The following is a 19,733-nucleotide window of genomic DNA, read 5'->3' as shown; positions in this document are numbered from 1 at the left end:
AAGACAAGTACATAGCTCAGAGACCGCAAATGTGAAGTACTATGCTTCCAAATCGGGACTAGCGCGTCTCTCTAGCACGCGTCGCGTCTTTATCAGAGGGGAATTACATCGGACCTTCAATTCACGGACATGACAAGTCCGAATGCTTGAATGCTTCCCTCGTCGCCATCATTTTTGTCCTCATTCGATCCCGCCCTTCACCTCCACTCCGAAGGTCCTGGCAACGCTGACACCGCCAACCCTCCATCTGAATCATTCTCCGACGACCTTGAGGCAATTCACCAGCACCACCTCGAACAAACACGAAATCGAGTTGTGATTCAGCACCGGGCTTGGGATTTATCGGATGTGTTTCGCAGCGAGGACGATATAAGACCCGGTTCGTTACTTCAACATCAATTTCCCAAGTTGTATACTGACCGGAATCGAGCAGATACGCCCACGAAGAATACCGCTACAACACCCAGAGAAATTGGCCGTACTTCCATTCGGAATTTATCATTTATCCCTTCCTCACCACCCGTTTCAAAGATGCCGTTCATTTCATCACCCGGCGCGCTCGCATCTGACAACGCCGCCAACGATGCGCAGAAGAGAAAGGCCGTAGAAGTGGATGAAGGCCCGAAATCGGCAGAGCCAAAGCGACAGCGCATGGTTGGAGGTTTCGTCGATGACGACGATGATGACGATGACGACGTTGCCGCATTACGCGATGAGCACATGAACAGTCAACACGACTTGCCGGACCATTTTTTCCAGGAACCCGCATCGACCTTGCCTGGCATACCGCCAGTGCAGAAGCCCACGGTAGCAAATAAGAATATCGACTCCACGCCAAAGGCTTCTCACCAACTCCCCTTATTAACACCACGACCTGCGCCGACAGCCCCCAAAAGGTTCCAGATCAAGACATGTGCCGGCAAGACACACAGTATTTCTACCAAAAAGGCCCTGGCTCCTGTCTCTTACGAACAAATGATTGCTAGTCGGTCTGAGACAGAACCTGGAAAGGCCAAGAAGAGTTATTACGGCATCGACATACACCAATTGCTAGATGATGCGGCCAAGGAGACGGAGGCAGGGAAGACAGCACCCAAACCTCAAGTCCAGGAGAGCATTGAAACGAACAACGTGACTTCCAAACAAAAAAAGATTGACTCTGCAATGTGGACCGAGAAATACCGGGCTCGCAAGTTTACGGATCTCATTGGAGATGAGCGTACCCATCGAGGAGTGCTTCGCTGGTTGAAGGGGTGGGAGCCAATCGTGTTCCCAGGCCTGGCAAAATCTAAAGCGAAAAGGGCTGCCCAGAAGGATGAAGATGAATTTGCGCATCGAAAAGTTCTTCTGTTGAGTGGTCCTCCCGGTCTCGGGAAGACCACACTGGCGCATGTATGTGCCAGGCAGGCTGGTTACGAAGTCCTTGAAATCAACGCCAGTGACGACCGCAGCAGGGATGTAGTCAAAGGCCGCATTCGCGATGCGCTGGGAACAGAGAATGTCAAGGGTATGAATGTTGAGGTCGGCGAGAAGAAGGTCCGCCGCGCCGGCAAGCCCGTCTGTGTTGTTGTTGATGAAGTCGATGGTGTCGTTGGTGGCTCTGGAACCGGCGGAGAGGGTGGCTTTATGAAGGCCCTAATTGACCTCGTCTTGCTTGACCAACGAAACTCGAAATGGTCTGCAGAAAACAACGGCGGTAAGAAACGCAAAGGTGATAACTTTAGATTTATGCGGCCGTTGATCTTGGTTTGCAATGATCTTTATCACAGCAGTCTTCGGCCTCTACGGGCATCATCCATCGCGGAGATGATTAGTGTTCGCCAAGCGCCCCTGGAGAACGTTGTTCAGCGAATTAAGACGATTTTCGTCCATGAAGGAATCGCTTGCGATAGTGATGGTGCCCGCAGGCTTTGCGAAGCAGCCTGGGGTCTGGCCAGCAGAAAACAGCGCAGCGGCAGGACTACCGGATCTTCCGAGGGAGATATCCGTAGTGTCCTCGTTGCCGCAGAATTTGTGGCACGTAAACTCCGAAACGAATCTTTGCCCTCATCACTCAGACTCAGCCGAAATTGGCTTGAGCAGCGAGTCCTCAATGCATCAGCTGAAGGAAGCTCTTTCTTCAAAGAGCTAAGTCGGGGCGGTGTTCGTGAGATCGTGAACCGTGTCTTTACAGAGGGTGCCGGATTCTCAGATGCACCTGTCGGCATGAGTTTCCAAGATCGTTTCGACGGCCCTAACAGCCGTGTCCCCGTCGGCGTCGCAGATCTGCGCAAGCGACACGCCATCAACCGACTACGGGAGATGGTAGATTCCAGCGGTGACCAAGACCGCTGTGTCGCGGATTGTTTTACCTCGTATCCTATCCAGCAATACCAGGATGACAATTACTTCTCCAAGCCCAACACAGCCCACGACTGGCTTCATTTCCACGACACGATGTCTTCAAAGGTCTACTCGTCTCAAGAATGGGAATTGATTCCATATCTCAGCCAATCGGTCGTTGCTTTCCATCATCTATTTGCCACGGCTGCAGGCAGAACTGAGATTGAAAAGAATGATGACGAAGAGGAAGTTGAAGAGGCACATCCTTTCTCAGGACCTAGAGCCGATTTCGCTGCCTTTGAAGCACAGAAGGCGAACCGTGCCACCTTGACAGCGTTCCATAACTCCTTCTCAGCACCACTGGCCCGCATATTCCGATCATCTGAAAGCGTCATTACAGATTTAGTACCTCACTTGACCCGGATGCTCTCACCAGACGTGAAGCCAGTTATCATCCGCGGAAACGGGGACCAGAGGAGTTCCGCTAGCGTTCGAAAAGAGTCAGAACGGGCACTCGTCCAATCTGCGGTGGGTGTCATGAGCGGAATGGGAGTGACATTTGAAAAAGTCCGAGTTGAACAAGACGGAAACCATGGTGGATGGGCGTACAGGATGGAACCGTGAGTGAAACCCCGGGAACTATCCAATAATACTCCAACAGACGATGCTAACTTACGTCACAGACCCATCGACTCCCTTGTATATTTCTCAAAGACTAAAGGCAGTACAATTGAATCATCAGGTGGCACAGCGCCGGTCCGATATGCCCTACGCCAAGTCCTGGACCAGGAATACCGCAAAGCAACGACACGCAAGCAACCCGACGCATCCAAACTAGACGTGAAGGGACCCAGGAAATCGGATGATAGCGCCGCAGCCAAAGCAATCAGAGATGCAGCTGTTAAGCGTGATTTCTTCGGTCGAGTTGTTGAGGCGCCCGTGTCTCTGGCTACGGACTCTGAGGGTGCCGATAGCTGGGCGGATGAGTCTTCGAAGGCTGGTCGGAAGGTCTGGGTTACCTTCCACGAAGGATTCTCGAATGCTGTCCGCAAACAGATATCGATGGGGGAGTTGTTGGATGGGTTGTAATATAAGTTGAGTTTTGTATGAAGCATATGGTTTTCAGCGTTTGTCATGGTGTTTTGGGATTGGGGTTTGGCATTTGATACAGATGCATCTGTTTTATGATTACTGCAGTTTTATATGAGGCAATGCATGGCTCTACTCGGATAAGAAGTTGAGATGAAGACCTTTTATTCAATATAAGAAGAACAATGAAGTTGAATTAAATGACGAACCTAGATATCCTTTTGATTCGACCGTTGAAGTTCACAGAGATGATCACAAGAAAACTGGAAAGTAGACAAATAAAACAAAGAAACTGGACAAACTGTATAGAAAGTCATCATAAAGAAGAACACCCAGAGAAAGCCACAGAAATGCAAATATTAAGCGCGTAAGTGGTATCGTATCTAATACATCATTTCATCGTCGAGGTCGCAAGGCGAAAACGCGTCCACCAAGACAACAGACGCGCTAGGTATAAATCCAAAACAAAAAAAAATGAATCTCAAAATCAAAGACTTGAAAAAATGCAAAAGGAATCCCTCCCTCAAATCATTTCCATGAATGGATCAGGATTTGAAGGATGCAGCCAATCCCACATGCATCAGGCCCAAGCTTAACGCAGGGCCAGATAGGTTGCAACAGCCTCATGGTGAATAGCCTTCTGGGCCTGATAGGGGTCGGGCTTGGGCTTGTATTCGGTTGTGGTTTTTGAGGGTAGCAGGGAGGACCACTTCTTCTTTGACGCGGCATCGGCTCCCTTGAGGGTCGATGCTGTTGAGATTGTGGAGGTTGTAGATGCGGCGCTAGACATGGTCTTTGTAGATGACTTGGAGGAGGAAGTGAAAGGCATTTTGATTGGAGGTAACGCGGCGGCGCGGCGTCGTATTTTAGAGTAATTGGATGGTGTTGGGTTGCGACGGTTGGGATGGTAGTGTGATGGTTGATGAGAGAGGTTGATGGGTTGATGTAAACGAGGTATAGTATAGAAGGTTGGCTAGAGGGGGAAACTGGCCGAAACGAGAAGTAGCTCTGTTGGATCTAGCTGATGATCTTGAAGTGTACTGGAATATGATCCTTTTTTCTACGGGGATGATCTAGGGCTTTATATGGAGATCCTGCTGATCATTCCTAACATCATTTACTCCGTGACTCGGACATGCTATGACGCTAAGAGGAAAAAAAAAAAAAAAGGCTGATACATTGGACTCAGACCCACGGGCGTGACTACAGTCGAAAAGACGCTACATGGCATGTAACAGCTCTAGAATCGACGTCACAGCCTCATGTATGTGGGGCGGAGGGTCGGAGTAAAGTTCGGAGTTCAGAGTTTGTCGAATAAGCTGCAAGAAAGAGGCCTTCGAAGGGCGTACATGACAGGCCAAGAGCCTCTGATAAATCAAGTTGCTTAGAATTCCTCCGATATTGACCATGTTGGGACCAATAGCCCGTGTCTATCGTCTTGCCTAAATGACGACCCCGACCAGAACGGCGTCCCAATTGGGCAATTCTCGAACAAGGCTTCGTGTATGGCCATTTATGACTCGTTAATCGTTCCGAGTTGAGAAGTATAATGCGAAAGGGCGCGGTAGATTAGCATTTGTGTGGGTCTAGTTCTTCTCTGAGCCACATTTTCGACCTAAGCCTGACGCTAATGTGCTATAACCACCTAGACATAATCACATCGGTCCGAAAGTCTGTACAGAGTACTTTGATCTCCGAGGATCGTGTGTTGGGGATCTGGACTCACGACCGATCCTCTCGGTTTTTCTGTTAGAAGTAGGACCCTCGTTGGATCATTGGAGTCTCGAAATTGTTGTGTGATGGTGACCTTTAACTCGGGAGTAAAAACGGCTTGCATTAGTTATTGGTAAGAACCTTGGAATGCGAGGGCTAGGTGTTTCTAAAGACGATCATAAGAACCCGACGCAGTACGTGTTATGACATATGACTTTTGATTTCCAATCGTCTAAGCTTAGATTCTAGGCGGTCATTTACGAAGAGTGGCTTGAAATGACTCAAACCGCGGGGTTATTTTCGGAATAGCCTCCAGGCATTCACATCAAGGCTCAACTGATCCGAGTCGGATGATCCGAAGTATATTTCTATTGGAGAGTTTCAAGGAAAGGGTACAATCCTGGAATGAAGTGGTAAGAGTGTGGAGATATAACTGTACAGGTTCTGGCCAGTAGTCCGATCTTACTCCGACATCTATTCCGACATATGGCTTTTTTAGTCCGACATTCAGTCCGAAGGATGTGATCTAATTATATCCAATCAATCATGACTTGTACACGCATTTAGGCTGCTAATTACATACATACACGCAATGTATCAGGCCAGCCTACACGTAGCTTTTAGGACGCTACAAGCTATACATGTGCCCAGATGCCCATCGGAGTACCCTGCAGGATTTTAGTCCGGTCGACCAGGGCGTTAGTTAGCACAACCTTTTTCTCACTGCATCTGTTGATTGTCGCCATTTCTATCCTCTTCAAGTGAGTCCCGTGGAGCTGAATGCTATTCATTGATCTACAATAAATCCACCACTGCGCAATCTTCTACTCTATCTAGCGCTATGTGGTCCTGGGAGTTGGTCTTATCCACCACATGCCCACTTTCACGAACATGGTGCAGCGGTCGCGTTTTTGGGCCTTTTTTTTTTTTTTTTTTTTTGGCAAGGACGATGAGAGGACAGTAATAGCCGGGCGATGCGTCACATATACTTGCAAAATGAAGAGTCATTCACCCTTGCGATCTTCAGACCGCCAGTCTTGCAGCTCAAAGAGTTTAAATGGTCCAGCAACGTTACCAAAGCTTACCAAAGCCAATGCTGAAACACTTTAAGTCCTGTCCCAGTCCAATTGACCAGACTTGGCTCTGACATAAATAACACTGGTCATTGTACACGCCACTACGATCAACCGTCTCCAATGTTGTCGATCTTAAAGAGCTTTGACATCATCAACTCCGGAGGCCCGTCCCGGACATTCTTGACACTGATTATTCAAGTTACCGATCTCTAAACATATTTTTGCCGTTCAAAATCGCTGGAATATGCAAGGAAGCCCTTGAAGAATATTAGATTACCAAGCATTGCGGTGTTCCATTCACGGTACAATTCCGCACCTGAAGTCTCCGAGGTCCCCGGAGTGGTCAGCCATTTGTCATCTATGACCGAGCGCGATTAGATTATGGTGGGGGGCAGTCCTGGAGGCCTTGGAATGATTTAAAGAGCGTCCAATTCCTCCTTAGTAGCTCATTCTAACCCGCATAAACCTGCATAATCACAATGTCTCTCAAGCCCATCACTGTCTACGGCCACGCCGGGGGTCCCAATCCCTGGAAGGTGATCATGATCCTCGAGGAGTTGAACATCCCCTACACCCATAAGCTCGTCGATTTCCCAGACATGAAGAAAGAACCATTCGAATCAATCAACCCCAACGGCCGAGTCCCTGCAATTGAAGACCCCAACACCGACTCCACCCTCTGGGAATCCGGCGCCATCGTCGAATACCTAGTTGAGACCTACGACAAGCAAAACACCATCAGCTTTGCCCCTGGCTCAAAAGAGTACTTCCAGGCCAAGCAATGGTTGCACTTCCAGGTCTCCGGTCAAGGCCCATACTTCGGCCAGGCCGTTTGGTTCACTCGGTACCACCCGGAGAAGATTCAGAGTGCAGTCGACCGCTATGTCAAGGAAATCCGCCGTGTTACCGGTGTGCTTGACCGCGCGCTCCAGGGCAAGGAATATCTCGTTGGAGATAAGTACAGCTTTGTTGATGCTGCCTTTGTGCCGTGGTATGCTATTACTGCCATGTTTGAAATTAATATCGAGGAGGAGTTCCCCAATACCGCTGCTTGGTTGAAGCGCGTGCAGGAGCGTCCTGCTATTGCCAAGGCTATTCAGGACCGGGCTGAGACTATGGCGAAGCACTAGACGAATAGCTTTGCTGCTATTATCATTAGAATTTCCGATCTTAGGGCAACAATATACAGTTGAAATATCTAAATGTCTCGATGAAAACCCCTTAAGATGTCACGTGTTAACTAGCGATATATACACTGGTAATCGTTGAATAGTGACTTCCACTGACTCGTGCAATTTGAACATAGTCGTGACGCTTAATATGTCTTGACTTTATTTGCGAGTAGAAGAAATAATCCTGACCAAGATATATCAGTCTGACCCCAGGCTATTTAAACATCGCTTTGGGCATGGCACTGAGACCAAGCTCGTGGAGTGATGGCCTTGTATGAACGTGTTTTAGATCTCTATCTCAACACAACCACTTGGATATTCTTCAACCCACTAGGTATCCGCATTGGTCCTCTGAAACATATACTTCTGAACAAAATGTCCACGTGACCAAACACTATACACTAGACCAAAAGAGGCTAGTGGCGATACAGCTCTTGGCGCTCACCGCGAGTTTTGCGTGTCGCGACATCAACTTCCCCCAGCTGTCCCCATACCCAATCATCACTTTCGGCATCGTTTTCCATCTTACACAGGCCCCATTTCAAGCCATTGTTGGCCCTTTACTCTTGGAACTCGCAACCCAGTTGCGCTTTGCAAGGACAGATTGACAGACGGGCAAGGAGTTGACCGGCCGACCGCGACAACCTGCTTTTGATCAATCATGGACGACACTTACAACAACCCAACCGGGGCGCCAGATAATGCTCAGTCCATGACTGGCATGGATGCCGCAGCGGATGCCAACCGCCCCCCAGCCATGCTTCAGGTATGTCCCTTAAATGCCCCAACGTTACATCGCATGCTCATACAATTGAATAAAGCGCAATCGCACCAGGATTCGCCTGTGAAGAAGGTTGAAGACACCGCTGGATCTGACGACCCGCTAGACGCCCCCGCATCCCCGAAACCCCAGAACGGCGGATCTGAACCCCAAGACGCCGAGATGGGTGGCACCGAGACCGATGCCAAGCTTGACACCGAAGGATTGGAGGATGCAGTGGGCGAATCGCACCCGCCAGTTGAAGGAACCGAGGGGCTTGAAGATGCCGTGGGAGAAGAGCAACCTGCACCCACCAAATCGTCTCTGGAAGCCGCCGCGCGCGAACAGCTCGTCACTCAAACACACGCCATTATCCTTCCCAGCTACGCCACATGGTTCGACATGAACACTATTAATCACATTGAAAAGAAAGCTCTTGCCGAGTTCTTCAACGGTCGCAACCGCAGCAAGACGCCTGCTACCTATAAAGATTACCGTGACTTCATGATCAACACCTACCGACTCAACCCCATCGAGTATTTGACCGTTACTGCCTGCCGTCGTAACCTCGCGGGTGATGTGTGCGCTATTATGCGTGTTCACTCATTCCTTGAGCAGTGGGGTTTGATCAACTACCAGGTGAGCAACCTTGCGCTCTTCTTCGAAGCCCCCGTGCTAACTTCCGCAGGTTGACCCTCAGACACGGCCTTCAAACATTGGCCCACCTTTCACCGGCCACTTCCGAGTCGTTGCCGATACCCCCCGCGGCTTGCAGCCATTCCAACCTGGACCTAACCACAGCGTGACATCTGGAAAAGCCCTCCCCGCCACCCAGCGTGCTGCCTCCTCTACCCCTGCACTCAAGGACGATCTCAACCTCGAACTCCGCCGCGGCATCTACGATGAAAAGATCAAAGACACTAGCGACAAGGAGAAGCAGACAAATGGCGAATCCAACGGTGTGGATGTTGCCCAGGAACCCAAGAAGAGATCACACTGCTTCTCTTGCGGTATTGATTGCACGAAACTTCGGTTCCACTACGCTAAGTCGACTGCGACGTCAGCCAATGCCAGTGTGCCAGATACCAAGTATGACTTGTGTCCCAACTGCTTCCTGCAAGGAAGAATGCCTTCCAGCCATAACGCTTCGGACTTCGTCAAGCTTGAGGACAAGTCCCACTCTCACGTCCCTGACAAGGACACCCCATGGTCAGACTCGGAACTGGTCTTGTTGCTGGAGGGCCTGGAGAATTTTGACGAGAACTGGGAACAAATTGCGAGCCATGTTGGTACCCGGACTCGGGAAGAGTGTGTCATGAAGTTCTTGCAATTGGAGATTGAGGACAAATACATTGAAGACACTCCCGATCTGCGCTCTGGAAGCGGACGTGACCCCATCAGCCAGTCCGAGAACCCGGTGCTTTCTGTGGTGGCCTTCCTGGCCCAGATGGCAGAGCCCTCAGTGGCTGCCGCCGCGGCTGGCCGTTCCGTCGACGAAATTCGCAAGGAGCTGCGTGCCCAACTGGAGAAGGGATCCGACAAAGGAAAGGGTTCAGTCAAGGCAGAGGACTCCATGGACGTGGATCCTGAGGCTGAGCAGCAAGTTTCTGAGAAGCCCAAGGAGTCACTCGGCACCATCGCTCTGGCCGCGTCTGCCGCCCGCGCCGGAGCTCTTGCCTCCCATGAGGAGCGCGAGATGACTCGTCTAGTCTCTGCTGCCGTCAACGTGACCCTGCAGAAGTTTGAGGTGAAGCTCCAGCAGTTCAACGAGATGGAAGAGATCATCGAAGCTGAGCGCCGGGAGCTTGAACAAGCTCGCCAGCAGCTCTTCCTGGACCGGATGACTTTCAAAAAGCGCGTCAAGGAGGCCCAGGATGCTCTCCAGACCGTCAGCCTGCAGGGCCCCAATGAACACACTAACTCCATGTTGGCCGATGCCGCTACCACTGGCCTCGGGCATCACTACAGCTTCCAACCTGTGGGTGGAGACATGCGAGTTGGAGCCCAGCCTCTGAGCGCTCAGGCTGGTGCCGACTACAAGACGCTTGATCTGTAGCTTTGCCCAATAAATGTACGATATCATCCCATGGATCTATACAGAGGGAGCTGCTTTTTCGTCTCGTTGAGTTATGAATATTCTGAACTTTCTGGCTAGGAAAAGGCGCACTTTGATTTTGTTCTGTTACCTGTTGGAGTTCTTTTTCTTGATTCACCCTCTCTCCAGAAAGTGGATTGTTCTCAAAGGGGTAGAACTAGGGGTTGGGAATATCTTTTCTTTTTTTAACATCAATGTGTTTACTTTTCTCTAATCATATGTCTTTGATGGAATTCCTTGATGAGAGTAGCGCTAGAGGGTATAGTCGTTGAGGTATAGTACATGTCATTCTGCCGGTTTCTGATCAAACTTCTGATCAAGAGGTTGCCCATACTGTGTACGATAGTAGTCAAGCCAGCTCTCTCCACCAGCTGGCCCGGTCTGCTCACCTGCAGACTCCTCCCCATCATCATCATCATCAGCAGCCGAAGAACTCTCGTCGATAATGATTGACCCTTGGGAGGGAGACGAGGGTTCATTGAACCTGGCCCTTTTCCGCGGATGCATTTCCACTTCCGCCTCCAGGTCGGGGAAGTCATATCCATATTCCTCCCAATCACTGCGATAGAGAGTCCGGGCCCGCCAGTCGACGATCTCTTCTCTGGCCCGGCGTTCTGGAAGCTGCTTGGATGCTTCATCCTCGGCGTCTTCTGCTTTGATAGGTTCGACGAGATGGGATGGAATGGGTTGCTCGATGAGCCTCAGAATATGAGCCTCTTCGCGACGATCGTGACTCGCGTCTACCATCTCTGCATGCTCTTCTTCTGGGTCCATGGCTAGTTCGTCTGGGTGTGATGTTGGTGATGAAGGGTGAGGGAGTTCTTGGGATTCTTGAGTGGGCAAGGGATCTGGATTAATATCCTCTTGATCGTCGTCTTCCATGTTATCATCCTCGTAGTCGTCTTCACCACTGTCGTCTTCGTCTTCGCTATTCCTATCCGCGCCATCTCCACCTTCCCCATTCTCGCTATTCTCCAGTGCCCTTTCATCCCTCCAGGGCTTGAAATAATCTTTGTCTTCTGTCAAGATCCTCTCCGCCTCCTCGTAGCTGAAAGTTTTGGGCACCCAGCCTCTGCGATGTCGGCTGTCTGATATAACCAATTGATTCTGACGAGCGATTTCCACGAAGCTGGGTGATTTGTGCTTCATGTTGAGCACCTCTATGGCAGCGCGCACATCTTGCGTTCGGACAGCGTTGGCTCTATCACGGCCACGACGACTCATCGTGCGCAATCGAGACATGGCAAAGAAGAGGGATGACTGGACCAGACGACGTGTGATGCTGACAGTAAGAGCGTAGAAGTCAATGACACTACCTGCAGTCATGGACGGCATTTGGTGACGGGCGGTGACATTTGTCGGCGATGTAGAAAGGTTCCACCAATTATCCTCTATCCGTGAGCCACCGTAATTCATGAGCAGATTTCGAGACATCCGAATCCAATCTGGAAGGTCGAGCAAATCGGCTGCTAGGCGTAGGTCACCCCGAGCTGTGCTGCCCTCCTCGTCCTCAACGAGATCCCGAGCACGGGATTCAGTGATAATCCAGTTGTCCCCGTGCTGCGACTTTCCAGCTGCAGTTTCAGTAAGAGTCTCCTTGAGTACCATGACATCCGCATATTCATCAAGAAGCCCAGTAGATTCCTGGCTGATCTGCGCAGCCGAGGGAAATTCACCCATGATGGCTGCTCTGGCATGTCGATCGGACAAATTATGGGCCTCCATTTTTTGATGCAAAAGCCTGATATATTCCATAACTTCCAACTCAGACTTGGTACCAATTGCAGCAGCAAGCTCTTTGATGCCGCCCTTGCCTTTCCGGTCGAGGCCATTGAAGAACACCTCTTTTTCCGTAGATGTCCAGACCACGGATCCATGCTGACTGACTTCGTATACCTCCTCATCCTCCCTGGTCGAAGCATAGTCATAATCGTTCTCTATTTCGGTGAGAAGCTTGTTGTAGGGTCCGAGTAAGGTGAGCGATGCGCGTATTAGCGGGGCGCGCGACCCAAGCACTTCGCCGAGTCCCCGTTCAACCTCGTCGGTAACATCGTCGGAGCTGGGCTCATTATTTTCGTGTTGTACTATTTCATTTATAGTTTGTTTGGGAGTCGGAGAGCGTCTGTTGGATGCGCGCGGTTCAAAGTCGGACTCGGACTCGGCATCGTCGGGCTCATAGGAAGTGTCGCTCATCGTTCGGGCTCGCAGATTCGCAGCACATGCGGTATATTTGGAAGCAGAACATCACAGCTGCCTCCAAACCAGATTGAGATAGGCGAAAGTTGTCGACTGTCGAAAGGTCAAAAAAAGTTGGAGAGCTGAGATCCACTATCGATAAGATATTTGCACTGTTTGCTCTGATTATCCTTGAGCTTCGCAACGAGCAACTTCAACCTCTGCATGGAGTTCTTACGCTGTGTCTCGCGATTGAGACTTCCGGGGAAATATTTGGCAAGGAGGCCTCTGGTGCTGAGTTTGTCGCATCATGTACGGTTTAATTCGACCAAGCCCTCCCTCCCAACGGGCATTGTGCTTCGCGACTACCAAGAAGAGGCCATTCAATCCGTTTTGAAGTACTTGGGCGAAGGCCACCGGCGCCTAGGAATCTCACTTGCAACAGGAGCTGGAAAGACAGTAAGGGAAGCCTTCCTCTCCTATCAAGCATAGCACTGACTCCCCGCAGGTGATCTTCACACAGCTCATCAACCGAATCCCTCCGCGAGATGCGAGAGCCACCAAAACCATGATTATTGTACATCGCCGGGAACTCGTTGATCAAGCTGCAAGGCACTGTCGTCTCGCATATCCAGACAAACTGGTGGAAATCGAAATGGGCAAGGATACTGCGACAGGCGCAGGGGACATTATCATCGCGTCAGTACAGACATTATCGCGCGGGCGCGTTTACAAGTTCGATCCTAGCGCATTTAAGCTCGTATTAGTGGATGAGGCACATCATATTGTTGCAAGGTCATACCGCGACGCTCTGGGACACTTTGGATTGAACGAGCAATCTGCAAATGGACCAATATTGGTGGGTGTCTCGGCCACTTTTTCGCGGTTTGATGGTCTCAAGTTGGGTGCGGCCATTGATCATATTGTCTATCACAAAGACTATGTGGATATGATCCGCGAGAATTGGTTGGCAAACGCCGTCTTTACGACTGTCAAGTCTGGGGCCAATTTGTCCAAAGTCAAGAAAGATAATTTCGGGGACTTTGCTCTGGCCTCACTTTCCGAAGCTGTTAATACCGCAACCATAAACAGTATCACAGTTCGTGCTTGGATGGCGAATGCTGCAGAACGAAAGTCTACATTGGTCTTTTGCGTTGATATTGAGCACGCACGTCAGCTCACTGCTACCTTCCGTGACCATGGTGTTGATGCAAGGTATATCACTGCTAGCACCCCTAAACGTAAGCGCGCAGAAGAGCTACGGGCTTTCAAAGACCAGGAATTTCCAGTCTTGTTGAACTGTGGTCTTTTCACAGAGGGCACAGATATCCCAAACATCGACTGCGTGCTTTTGGCTCGACCGACCAGATCTCGGAACCTGCTCATCCAAATGATTGGGCGTGGACTTCGGCTGTTCCCTGGAAAGAAGGATTGCCATATAATAGACATGGTAGCCTCCCTGGCAACCGGAGTCCTATCGACACCGACTCTATTCGGCTTAGACCCGGATGAAGTCCTGGACAACTCCAGTGCGGAAGATATACAAGAGAAACTGGACAAGCCCAAGGAAGAAGCACCCGGCCCTGATATTGCTGAGCTATATGACGGCTCAGACAACGACTTGAAACTCCAATTCACAACATATGATAGTATCTACGACCTCCTAGGAGACATGCAATCCGAGCGACATATCAGGTCACTAAGTCCGCACTCTTGGGTCCGAGTCGGCGACGACAGATACATGCTTTCTGATGCATCCGGCTGGATGACAATCGAAAAAGACGACGACTTATTCACCGCACACCACGTCATGAAATTCAAGGACCCAATAAAGGAAGTCCTGCAATACACGCGCCCGCGCAAGGTTGCTTCCGGGCCTGATTTGGAGACCATTGTGAGGTCGGCAGATACCTATGCCAATAGCAAATTCGATCAGCATTACATATCCACTCGGAAGCCTTGGCGACGGGCCCCGGCAACACCTGGTCAGATCAAGTTGCTGAATGCAGCTCGTATTCGTGACCGCACAGTAAAGGAGGAAGATCTGACTCGTGGCCAGGCAGCTGATATGATCACGAAGCTGAAATATGGGGGCAAGAAACGCTTCAAGGATTTGGAGACTGAGAAGCGGAAGAAGCTGCGGCAAGTGGATGATATGGATAAGCTGCAGAGAAGGGTCGATGTGAAGGTTGGGCCTGTGGAGGGTTGACCAGGCAATCTGTGTACAATATTCATCTTCTTATACCCAGTTATGTTAGCATTTACTCTCCGTCGCAACTATCAGTATTCCAAATGACAACATAAGGGTCATCAATGATCGGGAAAAAGGTATGAAATTCGTAATAAAGAAAAGCTAAAGGCGCAAAAAGAAGAATCATCAAAGGAAGAATCATCAAAGATCGAGCGCCCCAACATGGAACAACCCATCTTGCTCTCGCGTTCATCAAGGGAAAGGCTTCCTCCCATAAACAACAACCCTACTCAAAAGTCAGCCTGCAAACCCTCACATCCGCAATAACAAAAGGACTCACTCTTTAACATAAGAACGCAAATGCATAACCCTCAACGGCTTCTTAACCATAGCCTGAAAGATACCCGCGGGCTGCTCCCCCCAACCAAGCACCTGCGTAAACATCCGCAAAGAATAAGACTCAACAGCCTGCTGAACCATACAAACCTTAACCGGTCCAATTGCCCAATTAGTGATGGATTAGGAATTCAAATGCAATGAAAGTATAAGGCAAAGTGGCTATTTGTGCACATACAACTCCATGAGAAAGCCCAATCAGAGAGACAACCGTGTAGTAGCAAGCATCTCCCATCATACATCTCTTTCTTCCCGCTCTTGGACACACAAATATCCTGAAAGGAACCAAAGGAATCAACCATCTATACTTTTAAAGCATGACAGCAAACACAATCAGGGTGCGGAGCGAGAAACAAGGCTAACCTAATCCCATTGATCCAGGTCCAGATGGTTGTGACTACGCACACAACCGGAACCCGTCCTATTTACCTCCACGGCCTTAGCAATACCTACAGCAAATGCCAAAACACCCGACAGATCACGGTGGTATTTGACTCCGAATTTCCCGGGATCTCCAGCGGGAGTTCGGCGGATGTCTCGAGATACCGGGATGCCGATATAGATCGGGAAACCGATACATGTGAACGGATCTGCTGTCAAGCAGATCAAACTCTCGGCTGGTGCGTAGAGCAGTCAGAAGGCAAGCAGTCAAAAGAGATGTCTGACGCAGTAAGTCAATGCACCGGGTCTAGAGTTGGCAATGCAGGTCCAGCAGGGGGTACGAAAGATAACAATGAAATATAGAGGGCAGCATAGGTGGCTGGTGCCATGTCAGGGTTAGGCATATGCATGCAGGGATGGTGGGTGGAATGGATAGACAGTGATCAAGCATACAGGCAGGCGAACATATAAAGAAAATGGCAGGATGTCTCAATCTCATGTTGAGGTGCAAGGTACAAGACCCGCCTAGTGGAAAGAGCCACGGCATGAATGAGAAGGGAAGTTCTGGTTTTGGTTGTCGCTAAGCAAAAGAAATGCATGTAGGATACAACCACAACTCTACAAGGTTGACAGTAACTACGACATGGAACACTACCAGGGAATATAATAACGAATGTTTGAACAGGAAATGTATTTTGTTCTCAGCGTAAGCATATGAAATTCATCAACACATCATAATATGCATCCATCAATAACAGAACCGAAGCGAACGGCTTAGATGTCATCCTCATCAGAGAAGACCTCCTCACCACGCTTGCGGCGGGCAGCACGCTCCTTCTTCTTCTTGCGGAGCTCGGAGCCTGTAAAGAGGGATAGGTTAGCAAATGTAAATTTGAGAGAAGTGAGATATTGCAATGTGACTTACCAGTAAGCTTGACCTTCTTCTGGACAGTGATCTTGTTACCCATGGCATCGAACTTGTCCTCGTCATCGTCACCCTTGGCGTCGAGACGGGGGCCGGAACCCTGACCCTGGACCCAGTTGTGTCCGGAGGGAGTCATGACACCGTCGTTGACAGCCCAGACTTCCTCAGTGAGGTTCTCAGTGAACTCACGAGAGTGAGTAATGATGACAACACCACCCTCGAAGGACTTGATGGCCTTGGAGAGGGCACCGAGGGAGTCACGGTCGAGGTAGTTGGTAGGCTCGTCGAGGACGATGACGTGGGGACGCTGCCACGAGCAAGCGGCGAGGACGACCTTGACACGCTGGCCACCGGAGAGACCGCGCATACGGGAGTGAGAGACCAGCTCGGCATCGAGACCGAAGTTGGCGCAGTGCTGCTCAATCTCCTTGCGGACAAGGGGACGGAACTGACCGGAGGCGAGGGCCTCCTTCTGGTCAACCTCAGCGACCTGCTTGGGGTGAGAGACAATGATCTCGGAACGGGGCAACCAGGTGTTGTCGTTGGACATCATGGGAACCCACTTCTCGGACTTCATGCCGATGTTGTCACCCAGAGACCAAGAGATCTCGTACTCGTAGGTGTTCTTGAACTTTCTGCGGGAGTGGATGCCAATGACACGACGCATGGTACCCTCGACCTTGTAGATCTTGTCCATGGCCTTCTCGTCCTCCTCGGTGACGATCTTGTTGGCGCGGTCCATGGTCTCACGGTCCTCACCGGTCTGGAAACGCCACTGAATGTACTCGGAGGGAGTGGAGTTCAGGTGGTTATCGATGTGAGCGAAAGCGTGCTGCTTGATGTAGGCAATACGGATGTTCTCGTGCTGGTAGACATCACCGGAGGTGGGGATAAGTTCACCAGTCAGGACGTTAACGAGAGTAGACTTGCCGGCACCGTTGGCACCAATGACAGCAATACGGGAACCAAGGGAGACCTGGAAGGTAATTCCGTGGATCTGGGGCTTGGGGGTACCGGGGTACTGGAAGGACATGTTGGAGACACGGACAATGGCCTTGGACTTGGTCTTGACACCCTCAAGGAAACCGGGCTCAGGGAACTTGAACTCCATGTCGGAGGCACCGAGCTCGTAGTAGGACTTGGCAGCGGGGTGCTGCTTGACGAAGTCGGAGAGGGTACCGCGGTAACGGCGGAGCTTGAAGCGCTCGTAGTGGACAACGTGTTGGATGACGTGGTCAAGGAAGCGAGAGTCGTGGGAGACCATGATGGAAGTGCAAGGGGAAGACTTGAGGTAGTTCTCGAGCCATGCGACGTTCTTGACGTCCAAGTGGTTGGTGGGCTCATCGAGCAGGAGAATATCGGGGCTCTCGAAGACGGCACGGCACAGAGCGAGCTTCATCTTCCAACCACCAGAGAGGGCGGTGATGGGACCGGAGATCTGAGAGGGCTGGAAGCCGAACTCGTTGACGAGCTTGTCCTCGAGCTCCTCAACGGGAGGGTGCTGGCCAACCTCGGCAAGCTTCTTCTGGGTCCAGGCAATGACGGTCTGCTCGGTATCGGCAGAGTCGAGGTCGTGCTCGACGTAGACGGTCTTGACCTCATCCTTCTTGGGGAAACCCTCGAGCTGCTCGTTGTTGATAGCGCGCATGAGGGTGGTCTTACCGGAACCGTTGGGGCCCAGGAGACCGTAACGCTGGCCACGCTTGAGGCGCAGGTGAGTCTGGTTCAGCAGAATCTTGGCACCGTAAGCCAAAGAGAAGGTACAGTTGCAAAGATCCTCACCCTCCTCCTCATCAGAGGGGATGGCATCGGCAGCCTCGGCGTCGGGGCAGGCCTTCTTGCGGAGAGCCTCAGCGACGTTCTTGGCGTCCTCCTCACCGACGATGGCGGTGATGTAGGGGAGGGTGTTCTGGGTCCAGATGACGTGGTCGGACTCCTTCTCGTCAACGAGCTGACCGGAGACGGCACCAATGTAGTTGATGATCTCCTCAGAGGTGGGGATGACGTCCTTGTGCTTGGAAGCCTCGAGGACCTCCTTGAGGATGGCAGCGATGGTGGAGATGTCACCAGCGCGGGAGACCTCGGGAATCTTGCCGTCCTTGACATCACCAACACGGGCGAGAGTGTCAAGAGCCTGGCGAGTCTTCTCACGGGCCTCGGGGTCGGCAAGGGTCTCGTAGTTCTTGTTCAGACCCGGCAACATCTTGGGCAGGAAAGGAGCGACGAGCTGAGGATCCTCGACAAGCTTACACATGTTGTCGACGATGACAGCGGTCTTACGCTTGATAGCGGTCTCACGCTCAACGAGACCACGGTCGAGCAGGGGAACCATGATAGCGAGAGTAGGGCTGGTCACGTCAGTGACGAAAGTGGTGGCACCGAGCAAGTGAATGGTCTCGGCGACGTTCTCGGGCTTAGCAATACACTTGATAAGCTCGGGAATGAAACGCTCAATATCCTTGTTGACAATGAGACCGCAAACCTTCTCCATGGTGGAGTAGGCGGCCTTCTTGATCTCGGACTTGGTGTCCCACATGGCCTCGGAGATGACGGGGATGAGAGTGGGAACCTGGTAACCGAGCTGAGCGGGGGCAGTCTCGACGAGGATGTTGATGCAGTCGAGAGCGGCCATCTTCTCGGGCCACTTCTGGGCGTTAGCCAGAGACTCGAGGAGAGGAGTGACAACGGCCTTGACGGCGTTGGGGTTGACGGCCTGGACGATGGCGATGGCGGCGCTCTGAGCGGCCTGCTTGACGGGGACCATCTTGTCACCGACAGCGGCGAGGACGGGGCCAAGGAGGGAAATGAGGTGGGGCTCAACACCGGGAGCGACTGTGTTGTGGGAGGCAATAGCCCGGATGCCCTCGCAGGCACGCTCACGGGCAGTAGCATCCTTCTTGTTGGCGAGCTGCTTCTTGAAGGTCTCGGCAGCCTTCAGGGGAAGGGTCTGCTCGGGGATGGGACCGGAGAAGAGAGTGGCAAGGTTGCCAGCAGCAGCGAGAGCCTCATCGGCGCTGGTGGAGATGTTGAGGTTCTTGATGAGGTCCTCGAGGACAGCGACCGACTTGGCGGTCTCCTTGCCAGTGGTGGCAGGAGAAGAGGCGACGTTTGCGGCAGGCATTTTGGAAGAAATTTTGGCGGTTTTCGTAGAAAAACGGGGAAGGGAGTATTAGAGTAAAGAAAGAAGAATCCTTCCTTTTTTTTCTATGAGGGGTATCTTTTTTTTTGAGCAACAAGCCCAACAGCGTCCAAAGATCAGACGCGACGCTCAAAGATTAGAGCGGGGGGTATTTCTATCCTGTTCTAAACAGAAGAGAAATGAAAAATATAAAAGAAAGGAGGTCCAACCCTCGAAAAAAGATGCAGTGGAGGAGGGGAAGAGGAAGGGAAGGGGGGAAAGATATTTATCGTGTGGCTCTGGGCGGCAAACCCTACGAA

The 19,733-nt window shown here is 51.2% G+C and overlaps 7 protein-coding genes across 7 annotated transcripts; 4 read left to right on the top strand and 3 right to left on the bottom strand.

Moving 5' to 3' along the window:
- Positions 1-150: 150 nt before the first annotated feature.
- Positions 151-3,411, top strand: N7446_009801 (putative sister chromatid cohesion factor (Chl12); the record flags this gene model as incomplete). Its single annotated transcript, XM_058518546.1, has 3 exons — positions 151-379; positions 434-2,942; positions 3,006-3,411. The coding sequence occupies 3 exons, from the start codon at positions 151-153 to the stop codon at positions 3,409-3,411; spliced, it is 3,144 nt and encodes a 1,047-aa protein (XP_058369334.1).
- A 592-nt stretch (positions 3,412-4,003) lies between these two features.
- N7446_009800 (uncharacterized protein) lies at positions 4,004-4,240 on the bottom strand (the record flags this gene model as incomplete). Its single annotated transcript, XM_058518545.1, has 1 exon — positions 4,004-4,240. The coding sequence occupies one exon, from the start codon at positions 4,238-4,240 to the stop codon at positions 4,004-4,006; it is 237 nt and encodes a 78-aa protein (XP_058369333.1).
- A 2,439-nt stretch (positions 4,241-6,679) lies between these two features.
- Positions 6,680-7,330, top strand: N7446_009799 (glutathione S-transferase family protein; the record flags this gene model as incomplete). The annotated part of the gene is made up of 1 exon (XM_058518544.1): positions 6,680-7,330. One exon carries the CDS (start codon positions 6,680-6,682, stop codon positions 7,328-7,330), a length of 651 nt encoding a protein of 216 aa, XP_058369332.1.
- Positions 7,331-8,033: 703 nt separating this feature from the next.
- On the top strand, positions 8,034-10,188 carry rscE (uncharacterized protein; the record flags this gene model as incomplete). Its single annotated transcript, XM_058518543.1, has 3 exons — positions 8,034-8,138; positions 8,208-8,771; positions 8,821-10,188. The coding sequence occupies 3 exons, from the start codon at positions 8,034-8,036 to the stop codon at positions 10,186-10,188; spliced, it is 2,037 nt and encodes a 678-aa protein (XP_058369331.1).
- A 324-nt stretch (positions 10,189-10,512) lies between these two features.
- Positions 10,513-12,420, bottom strand: N7446_009797 (uncharacterized protein; the record flags this gene model as incomplete). The annotated part of the gene is made up of 1 exon (XM_058518542.1): positions 10,513-12,420. The coding sequence occupies one exon, from the start codon at positions 12,418-12,420 to the stop codon at positions 10,513-10,515; it is 1,908 nt and encodes a 635-aa protein (XP_058369330.1).
- Positions 12,421-12,549: 129 nt separating this feature from the next.
- On the top strand, positions 12,550-14,611 carry N7446_009796 (DEAD/DEAH box helicase; the record flags this gene model as incomplete). The annotated part of the gene is made up of 2 exons (XM_058518541.1): positions 12,550-12,861; positions 12,911-14,611. Exons 1-2 carry the CDS (start codon positions 12,628-12,630, stop codon positions 14,609-14,611), a joined length of 1,935 nt encoding a protein of 644 aa, XP_058369329.1. The 5' UTR covers positions 12,550-12,627.
- Positions 14,612-16,037: 1,426 nt separating this feature from the next.
- N7446_009795 (putative translation elongation factor eEF-3) lies at positions 16,038-19,655 on the bottom strand. The gene is made up of 2 exons (XM_058518540.1): positions 16,296-19,655; positions 16,038-16,230 (listed from the first exon to the last, which is right to left on the bottom strand). The coding sequence occupies exons 1-2, from the start codon at positions 19,414-19,416 to the stop codon at positions 16,145-16,147; spliced, it is 3,207 nt and encodes a 1,068-aa protein (XP_058369328.1). The 5' UTR covers positions 19,417-19,655; the 3' UTR covers positions 16,038-16,144.
- Between the last annotated feature and the right edge of the window lie 78 nt (positions 19,656-19,733).

This window comes from Penicillium canescens (assembly GCF_028828765.1).
Source record: "Penicillium canescens strain IBT 15451 chromosome Unknown utg000006l_segment0_segment0, whole genome shotgun sequence".
NCBI lineage: Eukaryota > Fungi > Ascomycota > Eurotiomycetes > Eurotiales > Aspergillaceae > Penicillium > Penicillium canescens.
Note: the sequence above shows the minus strand (reverse complement) of the source record. Positions and strands in the feature narration are given on the sequence as shown.

Bases quoted from the DNA above. Each gene is read 5' to 3' on its own strand.
- N7446_009795 (XM_058518540.1), bottom strand. From the start codon at position 19,416: ATGCCTGCCGCAAACGTCGCCTCTTCTCCTGCCACCACTGGCAAGGAG. The intron at 16,231-16,295 runs GTAAGTCACATT...CCCTCTTTACAG, and splicing joins GAAGAAGGTCAAGCTTACTG to GCTCCGAGCTCCGCAAGAAG.